This window comes from Mobula hypostoma, chromosome 4 (assembly GCF_963921235.1).
Source record: "Mobula hypostoma chromosome 4, sMobHyp1.1, whole genome shotgun sequence".
NCBI lineage: Eukaryota > Metazoa > Chordata > Chondrichthyes > Myliobatiformes > Myliobatidae > Mobula > Mobula hypostoma.
Window position 1 is genome coordinate 36245282 of NC_086100.1, and position 21150 is coordinate 36266431.

At 41.7% G+C, this 21150-nt stretch overlaps 1 protein-coding gene across 1 annotated transcript in view; it reads left to right on the forward strand.

Annotated features, from left to right (window-relative positions):
* The first annotated feature begins 581 nt into the window (after positions 1-581).
* LOC134345928 (NACHT, LRR and PYD domains-containing protein 3-like) overlaps positions 582-21150 on the forward strand; it is a 66213-nt gene continuing 45644 nt past the window's right edge. Inside the window, exon 1 of the mRNA XM_063047280.1 lies at positions 582-834. Within this exon, the coding sequence (XP_062903350.1) occupies positions 582-834 (253 nt within the window). The remainder of the gene's footprint in view (positions 835-21150) is intronic.

Sequence of the window (21150 nt, forward strand, 5' to 3'; positions counted from 1 at the left end):
GCTGGTGAATGCAGCAGGCCAGGCAGCATCTCTAGGAAGAGGTACAGTTGACATTTCGGGCCGAGACCCTTTGTCCTGCTGCGTTCACCAGCAACTTTTGTGTGTTGCTTGAAACTCCAGCATCTGCAGATTTCCTCATGTTTGAGTATCCTCTCCTCAATGTTTTTCCATTGATGAGCAGTGATTTTAACTGTTAGATCCAGTTTTGGATCGATTGTCTTCTGTTCCTAGACTAGCAAGTAAATCTGCTTTATCAATTCAGTCCTTCCTTTCTAATTATGGTATCTCTGATGTATGGTGTTTTTTCCATCCAAGTGAGAGAGATTATTCTTTTTTTCCACATGTCCATCATACTTTTACTAGAATTGATTATTTTTTAAATCGATAACCTGCTGATTCCATCTGTTCATTCTTGTTATTATCAGAGTATATTGATTTCAGATCATGCCCCAGTTACCCTGTCTATAATTCTTCCTGGTTTCCCCCATATGAATAAATATTGGTGTTTTAATCCGACCCTGTTGTCAGATAATGATTTTGTAAAATTTATGAAGGACCAGATAACTTTTTTAAATACTAACATGTCATCTGAAATCTCAACTCAGGTTATCTGGGATGCCATGAAAGCATATCTGAGGGGTCAAATAATTTCACATACTGCAAATTTGAAAAGAAAGACCTATACAGAGCGATTAGATTTGGTTAGTCAAATTAAAGCAACAGACCAATTATATGCCCAGACCAAAAATCCGGAACTGTACAAGAAGCCAGTGGAACTTCAAACTAAGTTTGACCTTATTTCCACTCACCCAATTGAACGCCAACTTCTCGAAAGTAAGAGCTGGTTTTATACTCATGGTGATAAATCCGGTAAACTTTTAGTCAACCAACTAAGATGCTCTAAAGCTAAACAACAAATTCCAAAAATTCAAATGGGAAATGGAAACATATCCTTGAATCATTCTGGTATTAATGATACATTTAAGAATTATTATTCTCAACTCCACACCTCTGAATCTTTAAATGATAGCATTTCTGTCGAGCATTTCTTAAATAGTTTAAATATTCCTTCGCTTTCTCCTGGTCTCAAAGTAAAACTTAATGAGCCACTATCACTAGAGGAAATATCCTTAGCCATTTCTGCACTGCAGTCTGGTAAATCTGGACCTGATGGGTTCTCTGCGGAATTTTATAAATCATATTCCTCACTGCTCTTGCCTCAGTTAATCTTAGTTTTATCCGATTTATTTAAACATGGTAAATTACCAGCATCATTTAATGAGGCAAGTATTATTCTTTTAGCAAAAAAAGGTAAAGACCCAACAGAGTGTTCTTCGTATAGGCCGATTTCTTTGTTAAATGTTGATGTCAAAATTTTGGCTAAAGTTTTGGCTCGTCGATTGGAGAACATTGTACCCTCAATTATCTCTGAAGATCAAACTGGTTTTATTAAAAATCGCCTCCCTTTTTTTAATATACTGAATCTATTTAATATCTTATATTCACCTTCATCTGGGACTCCTGAATGTGTCATCTCTCTTGACGTGGAGAAAGCGTTTGATCATGTGGAGTGGACCTATCTGTTTGCGGTTTTAGAAAAATTTGATTTTGGACAAAATTTTATTACATGGATTAAATTGTTATATTCATGCCACACTGCTTCTGTTTTGACCAACTCTCAGCAATCCCAACCCTTTAACCTTAAATGTGGCACCCGACAAGGGTGCCCTTTATGTCCCTTACTTTCTGATCTGGCCATAGAGCCATTGGCGATTGTGTTTTGTAGCTGTGCTGAATTGACAGGGATTGGGGGGGTGTTGAGCATAGAGTTTCTCTTTATGCTGATGATCTTTTACTTCTTATATCAAATCAGACTACCTTCTTACCCCCAATATTTTCACTTCTTAATAAATTTAACCAGCTTTCCGGATACAAACTTAAATTACATAAGAGCAAACTTCTCCCAATTAACAGAAGCACAAATATTATAATTTCATAACCTCCCTTTTAAAGTAGTAAATAATCAGTCCACTTACCTCGGTATTACAGTAACAAGGAACTTTAAGCGTCTTTTTCGAGAAAATTTTACTAATCTTTTAAATCATACAAAACAGAGTTTGACACAGTGGTCACCCCATCCATGTCTCTGGTAGGTCGATTTAATGTTGTTAAAATGTATATCCTTCCTAAATTTTTATACTTAATTCAATCTACCAATTTCTATTTCTAAAGCATTTTTTGATTCGTTAGATTCTATTATTTCGTCCTATGTATAGAAGGGCAAACGTTCTAGACTTAATGAAGTTCACCTTCAAAAACCTAAAAGGGAAGGTGGCATGGCCTTGCCTAATTTTCGTTTATATTACTGGGCAGCCAATATACGCTGTCTCACTTTTTGGTCTTCCTTTTATAATCAGTCTGACTGCCCAAAATGTGTGGCAATGGAGTTGAATTTTAATAAGGATTTCTCCATATCTGCATTTCTTGGATCTGCATTTCCTTGTCATTTGCCTAAACTAATTGTTAATCCTCTCATTAGATAATCTGAGAATATGGGCTCCGTTCAGAAAATATATTGGTCTTCACGGTTTCTCTCTCTCTAGTCCTATTTTACATAACCATCTTTTCTGACCTTCTATGCAAGACTTAACATTTCATGTCTGGTACAGAAAGGGCATTAGGCACTTTGAAGATCTTTTCATAGATAATCGTTTTGCAACTTTTGAACAACTGTCTGCAAAGTTTAACCTACCTAATACTCATTTTTTAGATATCTTCAAATTAGACATTTTATTAACCCTTTAATACCAAACTTTCCTGAGATGCCAAAAGAAAATGTTGTGGACTTGTTTCTTTGTATAAATCCTATGGGTAAAGCTTTAACATCTACTATTCGCGATAAGTTAGCAACCTTGAGTTATGCCCCCTTTGATAAAATTAGAACTGCCTGGGAATATGATTTAAATATTTCTGTCCAATGAGGTTTGGGATTCAATTCTTAAGTCAGTTAACTCAACCTCTCTATGTGCTCACCGTTGTCTTTTGCAGTTCAAGGTTGTACATAGGGCTCATATATCTAAAACTAAATTATCGCAGTTCTATCCTGATATTAGTCCCTGTTGTGACAAGTGTATAGTGGGCAAGGCTTCTCTTATCCATATGTATTGGGCTTGTCCTAGTTTGGAGAAATTTTGGAGAGAAGTCTTTTTAACTTTATCCCATATTATTAATTGCCATGTAGAACCTAACCTTTTGATTGCTCTTTTTGGCACCTCAGGTGAAGCTGACATGCATTTGAGTCCGACTAAATGTCAAACATTATCTTTTGCCTCTCTTTTGGCTAGACGTTTAGTTCTTAGGTGGAGAGGTGTTGCCCCACCCACTCAAGCTCAATGGCTTAGAGACATTATGTCTTGCTTAAACCATGAAAAGATTCATTATTCACTTCTTAATTCGGACATAAAGTTCCATAAGGTCTGGGGACCTTTTCTTGAGTATTTTCATAATTCCTCTTTAGATTCAAGGTTTATCTTTTTTTTTGTATTTTATTCCCTTACTTTCAGCTTTTTTGTCTGGTTAAGTTTTACGGTTTTTTCATGTGGAAATATATTACAGTTTAGGTAGTAGGCAATATTAAGTGGAGGGGAGGAGAAGATGGCAGCGTGATGCAGCGCACGCGGCCACACCGAAATGATATCGTATTTGTAAGTAGGTACCGTGCACAATCCTGATTTGATGGAGACAGACGTGAGAAGCCCGGAGGAACATCTGGAGAAACTGCTGAAATGCCTGCGTCACTGCTGCTGCTACTGTGCGATCGAGAATCTCTGGAGGAGAAGGCCCCAAATCCTCGGCTTTGCCTATTGCCTATTGCCGGGGCCAGGGTCGAAGTGCTCGGCAGGGATGGTGCTTGGTGCTCGGTGTCGAAGGAGTGGTCGGAGGCTCGAAGTTTTCAGGTGTACTCAAGAGTCGGCTGTGGTCAGGTGCTTCCAGTGTGCTGCATCAGCAAGTTTGTGGTGCTGGAAGCTCATGGCAGGGAGAGTTTCTCCTTTCTACCGTCTGCATAAGATGATGGAACTTTCGAGAGACTTTGAGACTTTTTTTACTGTGCCCATGGTCTGTTCTTTATCAAATTACTGTATTGCTTTGCATTGTTGTAACTATATGTTATAGTTATGTGGTTTTTGTCAGTTTTTTTAGTCTTGGTTTGTCTTGTGTTCATCCTGGAGGAACATTGTATCATTTCTTAATGCATGCATTACTAAATGACAATAAAAGAGGACTGCGTGTCCTCATAATCTAATCTAATATACTTTTTTTTATATTTACAGCTCTGGGGACAAAAGCTTTATTTGATTTTACATCAAAATGGTTGGCTTGGAGTTGCATAGTGGGAGGGTGGGGAGGATACTAACTTTATATGATTTTATTTTGGGTGCTTTATCTTTCCTGTTATGAATTGTATATTAGACATGTTTGTTTTGCACTGTATAGATTTCTTTTTTGCTAGTGGGTTTTTTTCTCTGCTGTATTGTAGAAACTCATTAAAAAAAATTAATTAAAACATTTTTTTAAAAACATCCACCATTGTCCCTGTAGCTAAAAAGACTGGCATCCTGTCACAGTCACCTCAATAATGAGTAAATGCTTTGAAAGGGTGATCAAGGATTACATCTGCAGCTTGCTACCAGCCAAACTGGACCCCCTGCAGTTCACTGACCGACACAACTGATCAACCCACGACGCAATAGTCACTGCTCTACACACCGTCCTTACACATCTGGAGAAGAAGATGCTTATGTGAGAATGCTGTTCTTGGACGACAGATCAGCATTCAACACCATAATTCCCTCAAGGATTGACAAGAAACTCAGAGACCTCGACCTTCACCCTGTCTCGTGCAGCTGGACCCTGGACTTCCTGTCAGATCACTGGCAGGTGGTAAGAGTGGGCTCCCTCACCTCTACGCCTCTGACCCTCAACACAGGAGCTGGTTATGGATGACGGGAGGAATAGAAACAGATTAACCCCTATTCACATCAATGGATCTGGGGTTGAGAGGGTAAACAGCTTTAAGTTCCTCAGCCTACACATCACTGAGGGTTTCACATGATCTGTACGTACTCGCTGTGTGGTGAAAAAAGCACAACAGCGCCTCTTTCACCTCAGACAGTTGAAGAAGTTTGGTGTGGGTCCTCAAATCTTAAGGACTTTCTACAGGGGCACAATTGAGAGCATCCTGATTGGCTGCATCACTGCCTAGTATGGGAACTGTACTTCCCTCAATCGCAGGACACTACAGAGAGTGGTGTGGACAGCCCAGCACATCTGTAGATGTGAACTTCCCACTATTCAGGACATTTACAGTGACAAGTGCGTAAAAGAGGCCCAAAGGATCATTGGGGACCCAAGTCACCCCAACAGCAAACTGTTCTGGCTGCTACCAGCCAGGAAACAGTACCATAGCATTAAAGCCAGTACCAACAGACTCCAGGACAACTTCTTCCACCAAGCCATCAGACTGATTAACTCACGTTGATACAATTGTATTTCTAAGCTATATTGTCTGTTCTCTTGTATATTTTACTGTACACTATTTATTTCACATTACTATAATTTGCGCATTGCACATTTAAATGGAGATTTTTAGATGAGAAGCATATAATTGGCTCTTGCTAATCAATTCCCGAACACTGGTTGGTTGCTGGTCAAAGCTTGTTTTCATTGCCACAATCCACTGCTGCCTTTTATCCTCTAGCAGTGGACCTGATTGAAATTCCCTCCTCTCCAAGTTTCCAATGATTGGGCGCTGGTCAAAGTTCTAAACTATCCACAACGCAACAACTTTGATGTGACATGCAAACTTACTAACCCACCCTTCTACTTTCTCATCCAAGTCATTTATAAAAATCACAAAGATTAGGAATCCCAGAGCAGATCTCTGCAGAACACCGCTGGTCACCAACTGCCAGGCAGGATACATTCCATCTACCTTCACCCTCTGCCTTCTGTGGGCAAGCCAGTTCTCAGTCCATGTAGCCAAGTTTCTCTGGATCCTATCTCTCTTGACTTTCTGAATGAGCCACCATGGGGAACCATAAGACCATAGCCAAATGCCTTACTAAAATCCATATTCACCACATCCATTGCTCTACCTACATCAATTTGTTTTGTCACTTCCTCAAGGAATTCAATCAGTCTCACGAGACATGACCTGCCCCTAACAAAGCCATTCTGACTATTCCTTAATCACACAATGCTTCTCCAAATGCTCATAAATCCTGTCTCTAGGAATTCTCTCCAATAGTTACCCACCACTGACATAAGACTCATTGGTCATTAATTCCCAGCATTGCCCCTTTTATATTACTTGAACAAAGGGATGACATCTGACGCCCTCTAGTCTTCTGGTACTCTTCATGTGGCCAGTGAGGATGCCAAAATCATTTCAAAAGGTGCAGCAATCTTTTTCCTCACTTCCCATGGTAACTTGGATTATACTTCATTCAGCTCCAGGGACTTTTCTATCCTAATGTCTTTACATTTCCAGCACACCCACTTTCTTAAGTTTGACATATTCTAGCATATCAGTCTATTTTATGCTGTCCTCACAAACATCAAGGTCCTTCTCACTGGCGAATACTGAAGCAAAGTATTCATTCAGAACCTCCCTTACCTCTTCTGACTCCAGGCACGTGTTTTCTCTTTTATCCCTAATGCATCCTAGACTCACTGTCGTCATCTTCCTGTTCTTCACGTATGTGTGGAACTTCTTATAGCCTTCCTTAATCCTGCTCTCCATGGCCTTCTTATTTCCTCTTCTAGCTCTTGTAAGTCATTCTTAATCTCCTTTCTGACTATCTCAAATTTCTTTAGAGCCCTATCCTTGCTCCCTAAACTCCTTGCTTCTCTCTTCTTTTTGACTAGATGATCCACATTTCTTGCAAGCCATGGTTCCTCCACCCTATTCCTGCCTCAACGGGACAAACCTATCCAGAGCTCCATATAAGTGCTTCCTAAACAGCTTCTACACTTCTGTTGTGCTTCCCCTCCCCCCCCCCGAGAACATCCATTCCCAATTTATACTCCCAAGTTCCTGTCTAATAGCATCATAATTCACCCTCGCCCAATTAAATACTTTCCCATACAGTCTGCTCCTATCCCTCTCCAAGGCTATGGTAAAGGTCAGAGTTGTGGTCACTGTCTCCAAAACGTTCACTTACTGAGAGACCTGCCACTGAACCAGGTTCGTTACCTAACACCAGATCCAGTATGACCTCTCCTCTAGTCGGTCTGTCTACATATTATGTCAGGAATCCTATTGTGTTAGGACATACCTAACAAATTCTGCCCCACCTAAGCCTTTTACCCTAAGGAGGTGCCAATCAATATTGTGGTTAAAGTCATCTATGATAACAATTCTGTGAATTTTGCACCTTTCCAAAGTCTTCCCTTCCTGTTTTTGACATCTACCCGTACTGACTCGATGGTCAATCCCTCCAGGATATCCTCCCTTTCTGCAGCTGTGATTCTATCCCAGTTAGAAATCCCACTCCCTCACATCTTTACCTTTTTTCCTGTCCCTTTTGAAACAAACAAATCTCAGAATATCCAGCAGCCACTCCTGCCACTGCTATAGCCAAATCTCTGTAATGGTCACAACGTCATAGTTCCATGTACTGACTCATGCTTTAAGTTCACAGCTTTGTTCCTGAATACTCCTTGCATTAAAATAGAGACACTTTAACCTATTCAACAGACTGCATTTATGCCCTGTCAAGTACCTGTCCTTCCTCACTGTCACTCTACACATCACAGCTACCTGTACACCAATTGCCTATCCTCTGACCTATGATCCTCTGACTCCAGTTCCATCCCACTGCTAAATGAGTTTAAGGCCTCCCCAACAGCTCTAGCAAATCTACCTGCAAGGATATTGGTCCCTTTCAAGTTCTGGAGCACCCCATCCTTTTTTATACGGGTCATACTTTCCCCAGAAGAGATCCCAATGACCCACAAATCTGCAAGAGTGCCTCCTGCACCATTTCTTCAGCCATGCATCCAACTACCATATCATCCTATTCTTACCCTTCCCAGATGGTGGCACAGGCAGAAGTCAAGAGATTACTACCCTTGATATGCTGCATTTCAGCTTCCTACCTAGTTCTCTATACTTTCTCCTCAATCTTTCTATGTCATTTGTGACTTCTGACTGCTCACCCTCCCCTTAAGAATGCTACAGACCTGATCTGAGATGTCCCTGACCCTGACACCAGGGAGACAACATACCACCTGACAGTCTCTGTTATGTCCACAGAATCTCCTGCTTGCTCCTCTAATTATTGAATCCCCTGTCACCACTGCTCTCCTCATCTCCCCCTGCCCTTCTGTGTCACTGATTTAAACTCACAAACTTGAGCAACTAAATTTATTTCTAAAATAATGAAATATGTGGAAAACACCCTTCATACAGGAGCTTATAAAGTTTTATTATTCAACTGGAAATGCCTCTTGTAATGACACTGTGCCCACACATGTTAATAAATAATCTTTACAACATGAACAACCATAAAGAACATTGTGCATTGAAATAGAGTTGAACCCAACATATTTCAAAAGTGTTAAAAGCATAGAGACTTGCACTTAAGCGTAGCCAGCCTTGCTTCTTCGTTGGTTTTTCCTTGAGGTACTTGTCCTGCTTCATTGATCAAGGTAATATTTTCAGTTTGTTGTGATGTATACTGAAATTGCTTCAAATTTCAAAGGGGAAATTAAGCTGCATGCTTATTAAAGCAAATGGAATTAGTATTTGGTGGCCAGACAAAATCTATTGAATTGGAAATGAAATGATGAGTACATTAGGGGATGCTTGTTTACTGATCTACAAAGTTGTAGAATTTCAATGGGTTTCTGTTGGTCCTCGGTCATTCCAGGTAAGTAATGGGCAAAACCACCAGGCAGGATTCAATCAAAAATGCACTTCATGTCAGGAAGCAATTGCAGCTTTACTTGGTGTTTAAATCATTTGAAGCACCTCTACAAATTTGGAAAGTTGTCCCAATTCTAACACTGTGTTATGAGCATAGAAGTAAATAATTATGCTGGCGTTGTGTACATTGCGGAACAATGGTTAGGTTAGCTAATAAACTGACAAACGCAAGGAAAACAATAGAAATGTTAACATGCGGAGAGCAATTTCACAAATTACCGGCTTCAAAAATTTCTTGGGAGTTCATGTCTGTTCATAGGTTGCTACATCTGGGATAGACACATCCCACTGTTTGGAGTGAGATGTATCATAGTGCATAAAATTTACATTGTGAAGGCAGAATAATTGAGCTGTTTTTCTTCTGGTAAGGGTGGCTTATTCCACAGAAGGATCCGAAAGATGCTGTCTTAATTGAATTTCAAATGCAGCATTAAAATTGTGTAATGATTGACCTCAAACACTTATACTAGACATTCCACAAAATTGACTGCAGAACTTTCCAACAACCTATGAAGTCCCATTAATGGAGGGCAGTAAGTCTGGGACAATGAAGGCTGAAAGTCTGACACCTGATACGTTGCCTATTTTGCCTTTTGCAAGGAAGTTTCCAGCCTTCTGTTTTAAGTCTCCTGCAGCCTCAGTGGTCTGTCCTGAGCTGTCTTTGTTATTACAGGCCAGCAGCCTGGACTCAACCCCAATGAACCCCTTCAACACAGATGACGAATAATTTGACCAAATGTAGTGCTGGGAGTTCTGTTTGCTCTGAATTTGCATTTCAATGCTAATCCTGGGAACTCCATCATCCAGCTCTCCCCAAATTCCCTGATCCCTGTTAACTGTTCATCCATCTCCTGGTAGGATATATTTCCAGCTTGCCTAATTGTTTAATCTTCTCCCTTCCTCCATCCTGAAAACTCTGACCTCTCCCCTGGATATGACTCCATTGCTTCTGCAAGACCTCTCCTTCTAACCAATCTCTCTTCCTCAGACCCCTCTTCTACCCTATCAAAATGTCCAAGCTCCCATCAATTCTGGTTTTCATATCTAATCTCTCTCCCTAATTCCTTCCTGGTTCTGAGAGAATCAGAATGGGATTTATTATCTAAAACATGACATAGCATTTGTTGTTTTGCAGCAGCAGTACAATGCAGAGACACAAAAATCTATAAATTATAAAAGTAAATGAATAATACAAAGAAGGAATAATGAGGAATACTGAAAGATAAAGGAATACTGGGAGGAAAATGTGGAAGTCCCAGTCCACATATTGACTGGTTCTCCCACACTGTGAAAGGGTCAGGTGGCATGGAGTTTGTCAAATGTGTTCAAGAAAGTTTTCTAAATCAATATATAGAGAGACCAATGAGAGAGGATGCAATACTTGATCTCCTATTAGGGAACCAGACAGGTCAGGTGACGAAAGTATGTATAGGCGAACATTTTGGGTCCAGTGACAATAATGTCATTAGTTTCAAGTTAATTATGGATAAGGATAGGTCTGGTCCTCGAGTTAAGGTTCTAAATTGGAGAAAGGCCAAAGTTAAGGAAATGAGAAAGGATCTAGGAGGGGTGTATTGGGATAAGTTGTTTTCTGGCAAAGATGTGCTCAGTATGTGGAAGGCATTCAAAGGTGAAATTTTGAGAGTGCAGAGTTTGCATGTTCTTGCCAGGATTAAAGGCAAAGTTAACAGGCATAGAGAACCTTGGCTTTCAAGGGATATTGGCGATCTGGTTAAGAAAAAGAGAGAGGTGTATAGCAACAAGGAAAAAAATGAGGTACTTGAAGAGTATAGGAAATGTAAGAAAATACTAAAGAAAGAAATCAGGAAGGCAAAAAGACAACATGAGGTTGCTTTGGCAGATAATGTGAAGGTAAACCCGAAGGGTTTCTGCAAGTATATTAAGAGTAAAAGGATAGTAAGGGAGAAAGTTGGTCCCCTAGAAGATCAAAGTGGTCGTCTATGTGTGGAGCCTCACAAGATGGGGGAGATCTTAAACAATTTTCTTGCATCAGTATTTACTCAGAAAACTAGCATAGCATATATGGAAGGAAGGGAAACAAGCAGCAATGTCATGGAACATATAAAGAAGGGGAGGTGCTTGCTGCCTTACAGCGAATAAAGGTAGATAAATCCCCTGGTCCTGACATGACATTTCCTTGGACCTTGAGAGAGACTAGTGTAGAAATTGCAGGGGCCCTGGCAGAAATACTTAAAATGTCCTTAGCCATGGGTATGGTGCCGGAGGATTGGAGGGTACCTCATGTTGTTCCGTAGTTTAAGAAAGGCTCCAAAAGTAAACCAAGTAAATACAGGCCGGTGAGCCTGACATCAGTAGTAGGTAAATTATTGGAAGGTGTTCTGAGAGATCGGATATACAAGTATTTGCACAGCCAAGGGCTGATTAAGCATAGCTTTGTGCTTAACGAATCTTGTAGAGTTTTTTGAGGAGGTTACCAAGAAAGCAGACAAAGGAAAGGCTGTGGATGTTGTCTACATGGACTTCAGTAAGGCCTTTGACAAGGTCCCACATGGGAGGTTAGTTCAGAAGGTTCAGACACTAGGAGAGGTTGTAAACTGGATTTGAAATTGGCTGTGTGGGAGAAGACAGAGTGGTAGTGGATGATTGCTTATCAGACTGCAGGCCTGTGACTAGTGGTGTGCCTCAGGGATCTGTGCTGGGACCATTGTCGTTTGTTGTCTATATCAATGATCTAGATGATAATGTGGTAAATTGGATCAGCAAGTTTGCTGATGACACTAAGATTGGAGGCGTTGTGGACAGCGAGGAAGGCTTTCAAAGCTTGCAGAGGGATCTGGACCAACTGGAAAAATGGGCCAGAAAATGGCAGATGGAATTTAAAGCAGACAAGTATGAGGTGCTGCATTTTGGAAGGACAAATCAAGGTAGGACATACACAGTAAATGGGAGGGCACTGAGGAGTGCGGAGGAACAAAGAGATCTGGGAGTTCAGATACAAAATTCCCTGAAAGTAGCGTCACAGGTAGACAGGGTTGTAAAGAAGGCTGTTGGCATCCTGGCATTCATAAATCAAAGTATTGAGTATAGGAGTTGGGATGTTATGGGGAGGTTGTTTTAGACATTGGTGAGGCCAAATTTAGAGTATTGTGTACAGTTCTGGTCACCTAACTATAGGAAGGATATCAGTAAGATTGAAAGAATGCAGAGAAGATTTACTAGGATGTTGCCGGGTCTTCAGGAGCTGAGTTACAGGGAAAAATTGAACAGGTTAGGACTTTATTCCTTGGAGCATAGAAGAATGAGGGGAGATTTGATAGAGGTTTACAAAATTATAAGGGGTATAGACAGAATAAATGTGAATAGGCTCTTTCCACTTAGATTAAGGGAGATAAATACGAGAGGACATGGCTTTAGGGTGAAAGGGGAAAGGTTTAGGGGGAACTTCTTTACTCAGAGAGTTGTGGGAGTGCGGAACGAACTGCCATCTGACGTGGTAAATGCAGGCTCACTCTTACGTTTTAAGAACAAATTGGATAGGTACATGGATGGGAGAGGTCTGGAGGGTTATGGACTGGATGATGGTCAATGGGACTAGTGGAATACTGTTTTGGCACAGACTGGAAGGGCCAAATGGCCTGTTTTCTGTGCTGTAGTGTTCTATGATTTTATGGTTCTAACACTGACATCTACCTTGGTGGCAACTCTCAAACATCTCCTCATACCTATCCCTCTAGGAGAACTCCACTCCACAATATCAGAAAACTGTGGTGAACACCATCACTGACCTTATCCCATATCCAGTTCCCTTACCCAGCACTGCTCGCTTCTACCTCCTGCCCAAGATCCACAAACTGCACTGTCTAGGTAGAAACATAGAAAACCTACAGCACAATACAGGCCCTTCAGCCCACGATGCTGTGCCGAACATGTACTTACTTCAGAAATTACCTAGGGTTATCCATAGCCCTCTATTTTTCTAAGCTCCATGTACCTATCCAGGGATCTCTTAAAAGACCCTTTCGTATCTGCCTCCACCACCGTCACTGGCAGCCCATTCCACACACTCACCACTCTCTGCGTAAAAAACTTACCCCTGACATCTCCTCTGTATGTGCTTCCAAGCACCTTAAAACTATGCCCTCTCGTGTTAGCCATTTCAGCCCTGGGAAAAAGACTCTGAGTATCCACACAAGCAATTTGCCTCTCATCATCTTATACACCTCTATCAGGACACCTCTCATCCTCCGTCGCTCCAAGGAGAAAAGGCTGAGTTCACTCAACCTATTCTCATAAGGCATGCTCCCCAATCCAGGTAACATTTCCTCTGCACCTCTCTATAGTTTTCACATCCTTCCTGTAGTGAGGCAAGCAGAACTGAGCACAGTACTCCAAGTAGGGTCTGACCAGGGTCCTATATAGCTGCAACATTACCTCTCGGCTCTTGAACTCAATCCCACAATTGATGAAGACCAATACACCGTCTGCCATCTTAACCACAGAGTCAACCTGCGCAGCTACTTTGAGCGTCCTATGGACTCAGACCCCAAGATCCCTCTGATCCTCCACTCTGCCAAGAGTTTTACCATTAATACACGGCCAATTGTCTCTGCCTGCTCCTGTCCTACTGAACTCGTGTCTTCATATCTCAATTCCACTCTATCCCCCTTGGTTCAGACCCTTCCCAACTACATCTCACTTCTCATGCCCTTGATCTCCTCAGTGACTTTCAATTCCCCAGCCCTGACTGCCTCATCTTCACCACAAATGTTCAGTCCCTATACACTTCTATCTCCTACCAAGAGGGCCTCAAAGCTCTCCGATTCTTTCTTGACAAAGATCCAACCAATCCCCCTCCATAACCAACTCCTCCATCTGGCAGAATTGGTCCTCACCCTGAACAATTTTTCCTTCAGCTCCTTCCAATCTCTCCAAACCCAAGGGGTAGCCATGGGCATTCACTTGGCCCCCAGCTATGTCATTTGTAGAACAGTCTATGTCCGAAGCCTTCCCCGTTTATACTCCCTAACTCTTCCTCTGCTATGTTACCAACTGCTTTAGCGCTGCTTCATGCACCCTCTCTAAGGTTGTCAATTTTATCAATTTCCACCCCACCCTTCAATTCACTTAGTCTATCTCTGTCACCTCCTTGCCCTTTCTCAATCACTCTTTCTCCATCTCTGGAGACAAATTGTCAACCGACATCTTTTATAAACCTTCATCAACAAATGCTTGCGTCAGATTTTGGGGCTAACATGGACAGATTATGTGTGTAGCCCCCCCTGGCCACCCTCAGGGTCGCTCGGCTCGCTGTCGTCTAGGGAAACAGCCTCGGCCCCGCCAAACTGGATAATTCGTTTGTGTGGATGCTGTGTGAGGTACCCCACCCCGCCCAAATGACAGAAAATACACCAGATGCAATTAAATGATTTACAGTTTATAGATATTACTGGAACTATATAATTAAAAGAGAATAAAATATAAAAGGAAAATAAAAGGCGCCACACTTAACAAAGTTCAATCTCTTCGTGCACAAAAACCGTTGGAGCTCAAGGACCTTCTTCTTCACCCTGCGACCCCCTTGGACCACCTCGACCAGCCAACTGGGACCAACAACGGTGGTCGACCAGACGCTCCACACAAGTCCGTCTCTGTTTCCTCGCCGAATGTCCCGCTCAGGGTCCGACCCCGTTAGCGGACTCACAGCACCTCGTCCATCCTCTGTCTCGCTCTCCCGCCTTCTCCCCCAAAACCCCGCGCATACAGTATCTTCAAATACACCAAAACCATAACAACTATACCAATTGGTTAATAGCACTCTGTTATCACACACTAAAGCAAAAACAAACTGTTAGCACAAACTTTCTCAGCGTTTAACACAACAAAGCCGCATTCCCCAGATTAACATAACAAAGACGACATTTTAATTAGCCTCCGCAGTAACATAAAAGTCGAAACCCCCTTACATGTGAACAATACAGAATTATGGCAAAGGGCCAACCAGACACCAACTGAGGCAGAGATCAAGAGAAGGGGGTGGTGCTGGGTAGGACACACGTTGAGGAAGCCCCCGAATAGTATCACCAGACAAGCTCTCACATGGAATCCTCAGGGCAAGCGAAATTGAGGTAGGCCCAAGTCCACATGGAGGAGGGAAGTGCTAACCGACGCGGAGAGTGGGAATGACATGGTCACAGCTGGAGAGATATACACAAGACAGGTTGATCTGGAAAGAGGTTGTTGGTGGCCTATGCTCACTAGTGAGTTGAAAGGCAGAAGAAGAAGAAGAATTTCCATGGTTATCTTGACTATGCCCTTCCCACTTGTAAAAATGCTATTCCCTTTTCTCAGTTTCTTTGCCTCCATCACATCTGTTTCCAGAACATGGCTTTCTGTTCCAGGACATAAGAGATGTCCTCTTTCTTTAAAGGACAGGGTATCCCTCCCTCTACTATTGATGCTGCCCTCACCTTCATCTGTTCCATTTCCCAGATAACTGCACTCAGCCCACCTTCCTGCCACCTTAATAGTGATACAGTCCCTCTTGTCCTCACTTACCATCCCATCAGCCTCTACATCACATTATCCTCCGCAACTACTGCCATCTCCAAAGGGATCCTACCACGAAATATATCTTTACCTCTTGCGCCCCCCCCAGCTTACTGCAGGAATTACTCCTTCTGCGATCCCCTTATCCCTTCATCCCTCCCCACTAATCTCACACCAGGTACGTATCCCTGCAAACGGCCCAAGTACTATACCTGCCCATACATCTCCTCCCTCACCTCCATTCGAGGCCTCAAACAGTCCTTCCAGGTGAGGCAACACTGCAAATATGCTGGAGTCATCTATTGTGACTGGTACTCCTGATGCAGCCTCCTCTACATTAGTGACACCGTCATAAGTTCATGGACCACTTCATCAAACTCCTCCACATCATCCACCACAACTGGGACTTCCTGATGGCCAAACATTTTCATTCCTTTTCCCATTCCCATTCCGCCGTGTCAACCTGTGGCCTCCTCTTGTGCTAAGACGAGGCCTCAGGGAAGGGGAGTAACACTTTCCGCTGGGTATCCTCCAACCTGATGGCATGAATATTGATTTCTCCTTCCAATAAACAAATTCCACCACACTCCACCCCTTCCTCTATTCCCCACTCTGACCTTTGCACCTACTTCCCCCTGGGTCCCCTCCTCCTTCCCTTTTTCTTATGGTCCACCCTCCTCTCCTATCAAATTATTTCTGGCCTCTTTCCCCTCCCATGCCTTTTTATTCTGGCATCTTCCCCCTTCCTTCTCAGTCCGAAGAAGGGTCTTGGCCCAAAAGGTCGACTGTTCATTCTTTTTTTGTGTGTGTTCCCAAGGAATAATGAGATAGTGTTCATGGGTTCATGGATCATTCAGAAATCCAATGATGGAGGGGAAGAAAATGTTCTTGAATTATTCACTCTGGGGCTTCAAGCTCCTTTACCTTCGCCCTGATGGTAGTAGTGAGGAGAGTTCATGTCCCAAATGGTGAGGCACTCTAATACCTGATATCCCCCCAGGACTAGGAGTGGCAGAAGTTGTGTTTCAGTCTGATTACTTGAGACTTCAAGATTAACAAGGGTTGTGGCAGAGGCCCAGAGCTGGGTATCGATTGCATGAAAGAGGCTTCTTCACAGTACTGCCTGAGAGAGGGTTAACCAAAATTCTGTGGCTGCTTAGGAAGCTGTGGGATTCATGCATGCAGTTTCTCTGCTTCAAACGTTCATCCACTTATCTAGTAGAAATGCACGTATCTGCTCAGTCACCACATGAACACAGTAAATGGAATTCCAACAAGTCCCAAAGTAAAACAATTTCTGCAAATGTGTCATTTCAATTCCAAATTATTCTTTTATGTGTCCATTTCATACTCACCTTTTACTCTAATCTTTTTCTTTTACACACTATCTCAAGTTTTTGCGATAAAATATCTCCATGTCAATGAACCACAGATGAAACACGTTATCATTTGGTACATGGGAGACAAACTTCCAACATGTCAGTCAAGTTACTGAATACAATCTTTCATATATGATTGTCTGTCCAGGTCCTGATTCATTTCCCAGAGATAACAAGTTAAGGAACAAGTCAATTATCTTACCTCCATGTTTCCCAAAGAGCTTGACATTGAGAATAATCAATTAGTGGGAGCTTCACTAGAGCAGTTAAAAATAATCAAAATGGATGGACAACAACAGGAACTTTAGGGTCTTCCTGGATGGATCAATTAAAATGGTTTTAAGGTAGAATATTCTGGCTTCAACAAAGAAAAAAGAAAATTGAACACAAGGGAAAATGCAGATGCTGGATATTTGGAGTAACATACAAATGCACCAGAAGAAAGTGCTAGATGTTTAGGGAGCATCTATGGAGGGAAATGGACAGTCGACGTTTCAAGTTGAGACCATTATCTGGACTGTAAGGAAGTAAGGAGACATCCCATGCGGGAAAGTGAAGCAAGGAGGGTGGGGCAGTATGTAGGTAGGTAAGAAGTAGTTTCAGCTGAGGAGGGTGATAGGTCGATGAGATAGGGAGAGAGCTGGAAGGTGACAGGTGAATGTGACAAAGGGCTGAAGAAGATGGAATCTGATAGAAGAGGACAGTGGAGCATGGAATAAAGGGAAGGAGATGGGGAGGGAACCAGTGTGTATGGGTAATGGCGGTTGGAAAGGGTGGAGGAGAGGAAAGAGATAGGGTGACCAGGGCAATTGGACCAGGAGGAAAGAGAAAAGGAAAATACCAAAACAAAGAATGAAGGGTAGCAGTTGTCAGGAATTCAAGAATTTGATGTTCAAGCCATCAGGTGGGAAAATCAGACATTTTGATGGCTAACCTAATCCTTCCAGCTTTATGTTTCTGTTCCCTTTAAACCTGTGCTATCATTTTGGGTATACATTGTTGACTGTGCTAGCAATCCAGTTTCAATTCCCATGGCTGTCGGTAAAGAGTTTGTACGTTCTCCCAGTGACAATGTCGATTTCCTCTGGGTGCTCTAGTTCCCTCCTACATTACAAAGACATACAGTTAGGATTAGTGAGTTGTGGGCATACTGTTTTGGCACTGGAAACATATTGATACTTGCAGGCTAATCTCAGTACATCTTTGGACTTTATTGGTTGTTGACACAAAAATGACACATTTCATTGTATGCTTTGATGCTTCAATGTACATGTGACAAAAAAAGCTAAACGTTCTTTGTAAGGGAATATCGTCAGTTTATATTATGGATTTGAATGTTACAGATGCATTTAAAAAGTGCTGGCACAACTTCTCCACCAGAGGAAGATATTCAGACAATGAGCCCATGCATTTCTATCTTCTAAATTACAAGGATACTCACAGTGTAAATATTTTTTAAAAGTGGATAATTGGTGAGAACTGATTCCCCAACATTATGGAGGAAGGTAAGTATAAAAAGTTTTTCGCATTAAACAAAAATAGTCATAGTCATACTTTATTGATCCCGGGGGAAATTGGTTAACCTAAGTTAAAAACTTAAGTTAAAGCAGAGAAGCAAGAGTTTGCAACAACCTACATCTATGAGATGTAGTCCTTGCAACAATTTGTATGAAAACAGACTTTTTTGTTCTAATGGTTTTCTTTCTTTTAAATATTGTGTATAACTTATGTTTATGTTGTGAATGCTGCTCATACTCTCAATGGCTACTTTATCAAGTTCACCTGTACACCTAGCCATTAATGCAATTATCTAATCAGCCAATAGTGTGGCAGCAACTCAATGTTTAAAAGCATGCAGGCATGATCAAGATGTACAGTTGTTGTTCAGACCAAACATCAGAACAGGGAAGAAATGTGATCTAAGTGACTTTGACCGTGAAATGATTGTTGGTGCCAGACAGTTTCCTACCTCTGAAACGGCTGATCTCCTGAGATTTTCATGCATAACAGTCTCTACAGTTTACAGAGAACGATCCAAAAAAACAGAAGAATATCCAGCGAGTGACAGTTCTGTGGGTGATAAAGCTTTGTTAGTAAGAGAGGTTAGAGAAGAATGGCCAGACTGGTTTAAGCTGACAGGAAGGCGGCAGTAATTGAAATAACCAGTGGTGTGCAGAAGAGCAATTCTGAATACAGAACATGTCAAATCTTGAAATGAATATTACAGTAGCAGCAGAAGACCCTGAACATTCACTCAATGACTACTCTATTAGGTACCTCCAAAGTTCAAAATAAATTCATTAGCAAAGTACATATATGTCACCATATAAAACCCTGAGATTCATTTTCCTGTGGGCAATCACGGTAAATACAAGAAACACAATAGAATCGATGAAAGACTGCATCCAACAGAAACAGACAACAACCAATGGGCAAAAAAAAAACTGTGCAAATACAAAAAGAAAGAGAAAAAATATATAATAAATAAATAAATAAATATTGAGAAAATGAGATGAAGAGTGTTTGAAATCTTCAACCCTCCCCAATATCAAGGACATCTCAGTGTCTCAAGAAGCAGTATTCATCACTAAGGACCCTCACCTTGGGGGTCATGCCCTCTAATCATTACCACCATTGGGAGTGAGGGACAGGAGCCTGCAGATCTACACTCAATGATCCAGGAGCAGCTTCTTCCCTTCAACCATCAAATTTAGCTGCAAATCCAACTTCATATAAGACAGTGCCAATAAACCTCATTCTTATTCTGACATCCCAGCTTCTCTCTCTCTCTCCCAATGTCATCTGCCTGCTGAGTGCTTCTAGCAAATTCTGTTTTCATTTCAGCTATTTTCATCTGCAATATTCTACTTTGGCTTTAATTGATTGCTATGATTACTTGGACAGTTTCTTTAAACACACGATGTTTAGTTTAATCGTTAGGCTATGAAGTTCAGTGTTTCATGGTATTTATTAAAGAAGATCAATGTGCTTTAGCAATTTCTTCTGAAGATTCAGTGAATGACTTTCCAGGTAGTCACTTGGATTTGAATGACAATGTGACATCTAGGGGTAAGAATAGCATGTCATGAATGGATATCATATTCCTGACAATTGTTCTTAAGGGAGAGAGGAAATTATAATGATGACAATGCCATTGATCAGTACTTGAATTCTCAAGTACAGAAAGCTAAAAGATACCACATCTGAAGTTGCCTATCTCAGTCAAAGAACCTATAACAAATCATAGCTAATAACCATGACCTTCATTAAATTTCCTGTTCTCTTTATGGTGCAACTTGGTGTGTTTATTTTCAGCTGCTTTAAAAATGCAAATGAAGTCTCACTTCAGGAACCACCAGCCATTGTAGCTGATTTTTCTTTTAACATAGAAAACATAGAAAATAGGTGCAGGAGTAGGCCATTCGGCCCTTTGAGCCTGCACCGCTATTTATTATGATCATGGCTGATCATCCAACTCAGAACCCTGCACCAGCCTTCCCTCCATACCCCCTGATCCCCGTAGCCACAAGGACCATATCTAACTCCCTCTTAAATATAGCAATGAACTGGCCTCAACTGTTTCCTGTGGCAGAGAATTCCACAGATTCACCACTCTCTGTGTGAAGAAGTTTTTCCTAATCTCAGTCCTAAAAGGCTTCCCCCTTATCCTCAAACTGTGACCCCTCGTTCTGGACTTCCCCAACATCGGGAACAATCTTCCTGCATCTAGCCTGTCTAATTCCTTTAGGATTTTATTCGTTTCAATCAGATCCCCCCTCAATCTTCTAAATTCCAACGAGTACAAGCCTAGTTCATCCAGTCTTTCTTCATATGAAAGTCCTGCCATCCCAGGAATCAATCTGGTGAACCTTCTTTGTACTCCCTCTATGGCAAGGATGTCTTTCCTCAGATTAGGGGACCAAAACTGCACACAATACTCCAGGTGTGGTCTCACCAAGGCCTTGTACAACTGCAGTAGTACCTCCCTGCTCCTGTACTCGAATCCTCTCGCTATAAATGCCAGCATACCATTCGCCTTTTTCACCACCTGCTGTACCTGCATGCCCACAGTTTGAGGATATAATGACACCCAGGTCTCGTTGCACCTCCCCTTTTCCTAATCGGCCACCATTCAGATAATAATCTGTTTTCCTATTTTTGCCACCAAAGTGGATAACTTCACATTTATCCACATTAAATTGCAATTGCCATGAATTTGCCCACTCACCCAACCTATCCAAGTTACCCTGCATC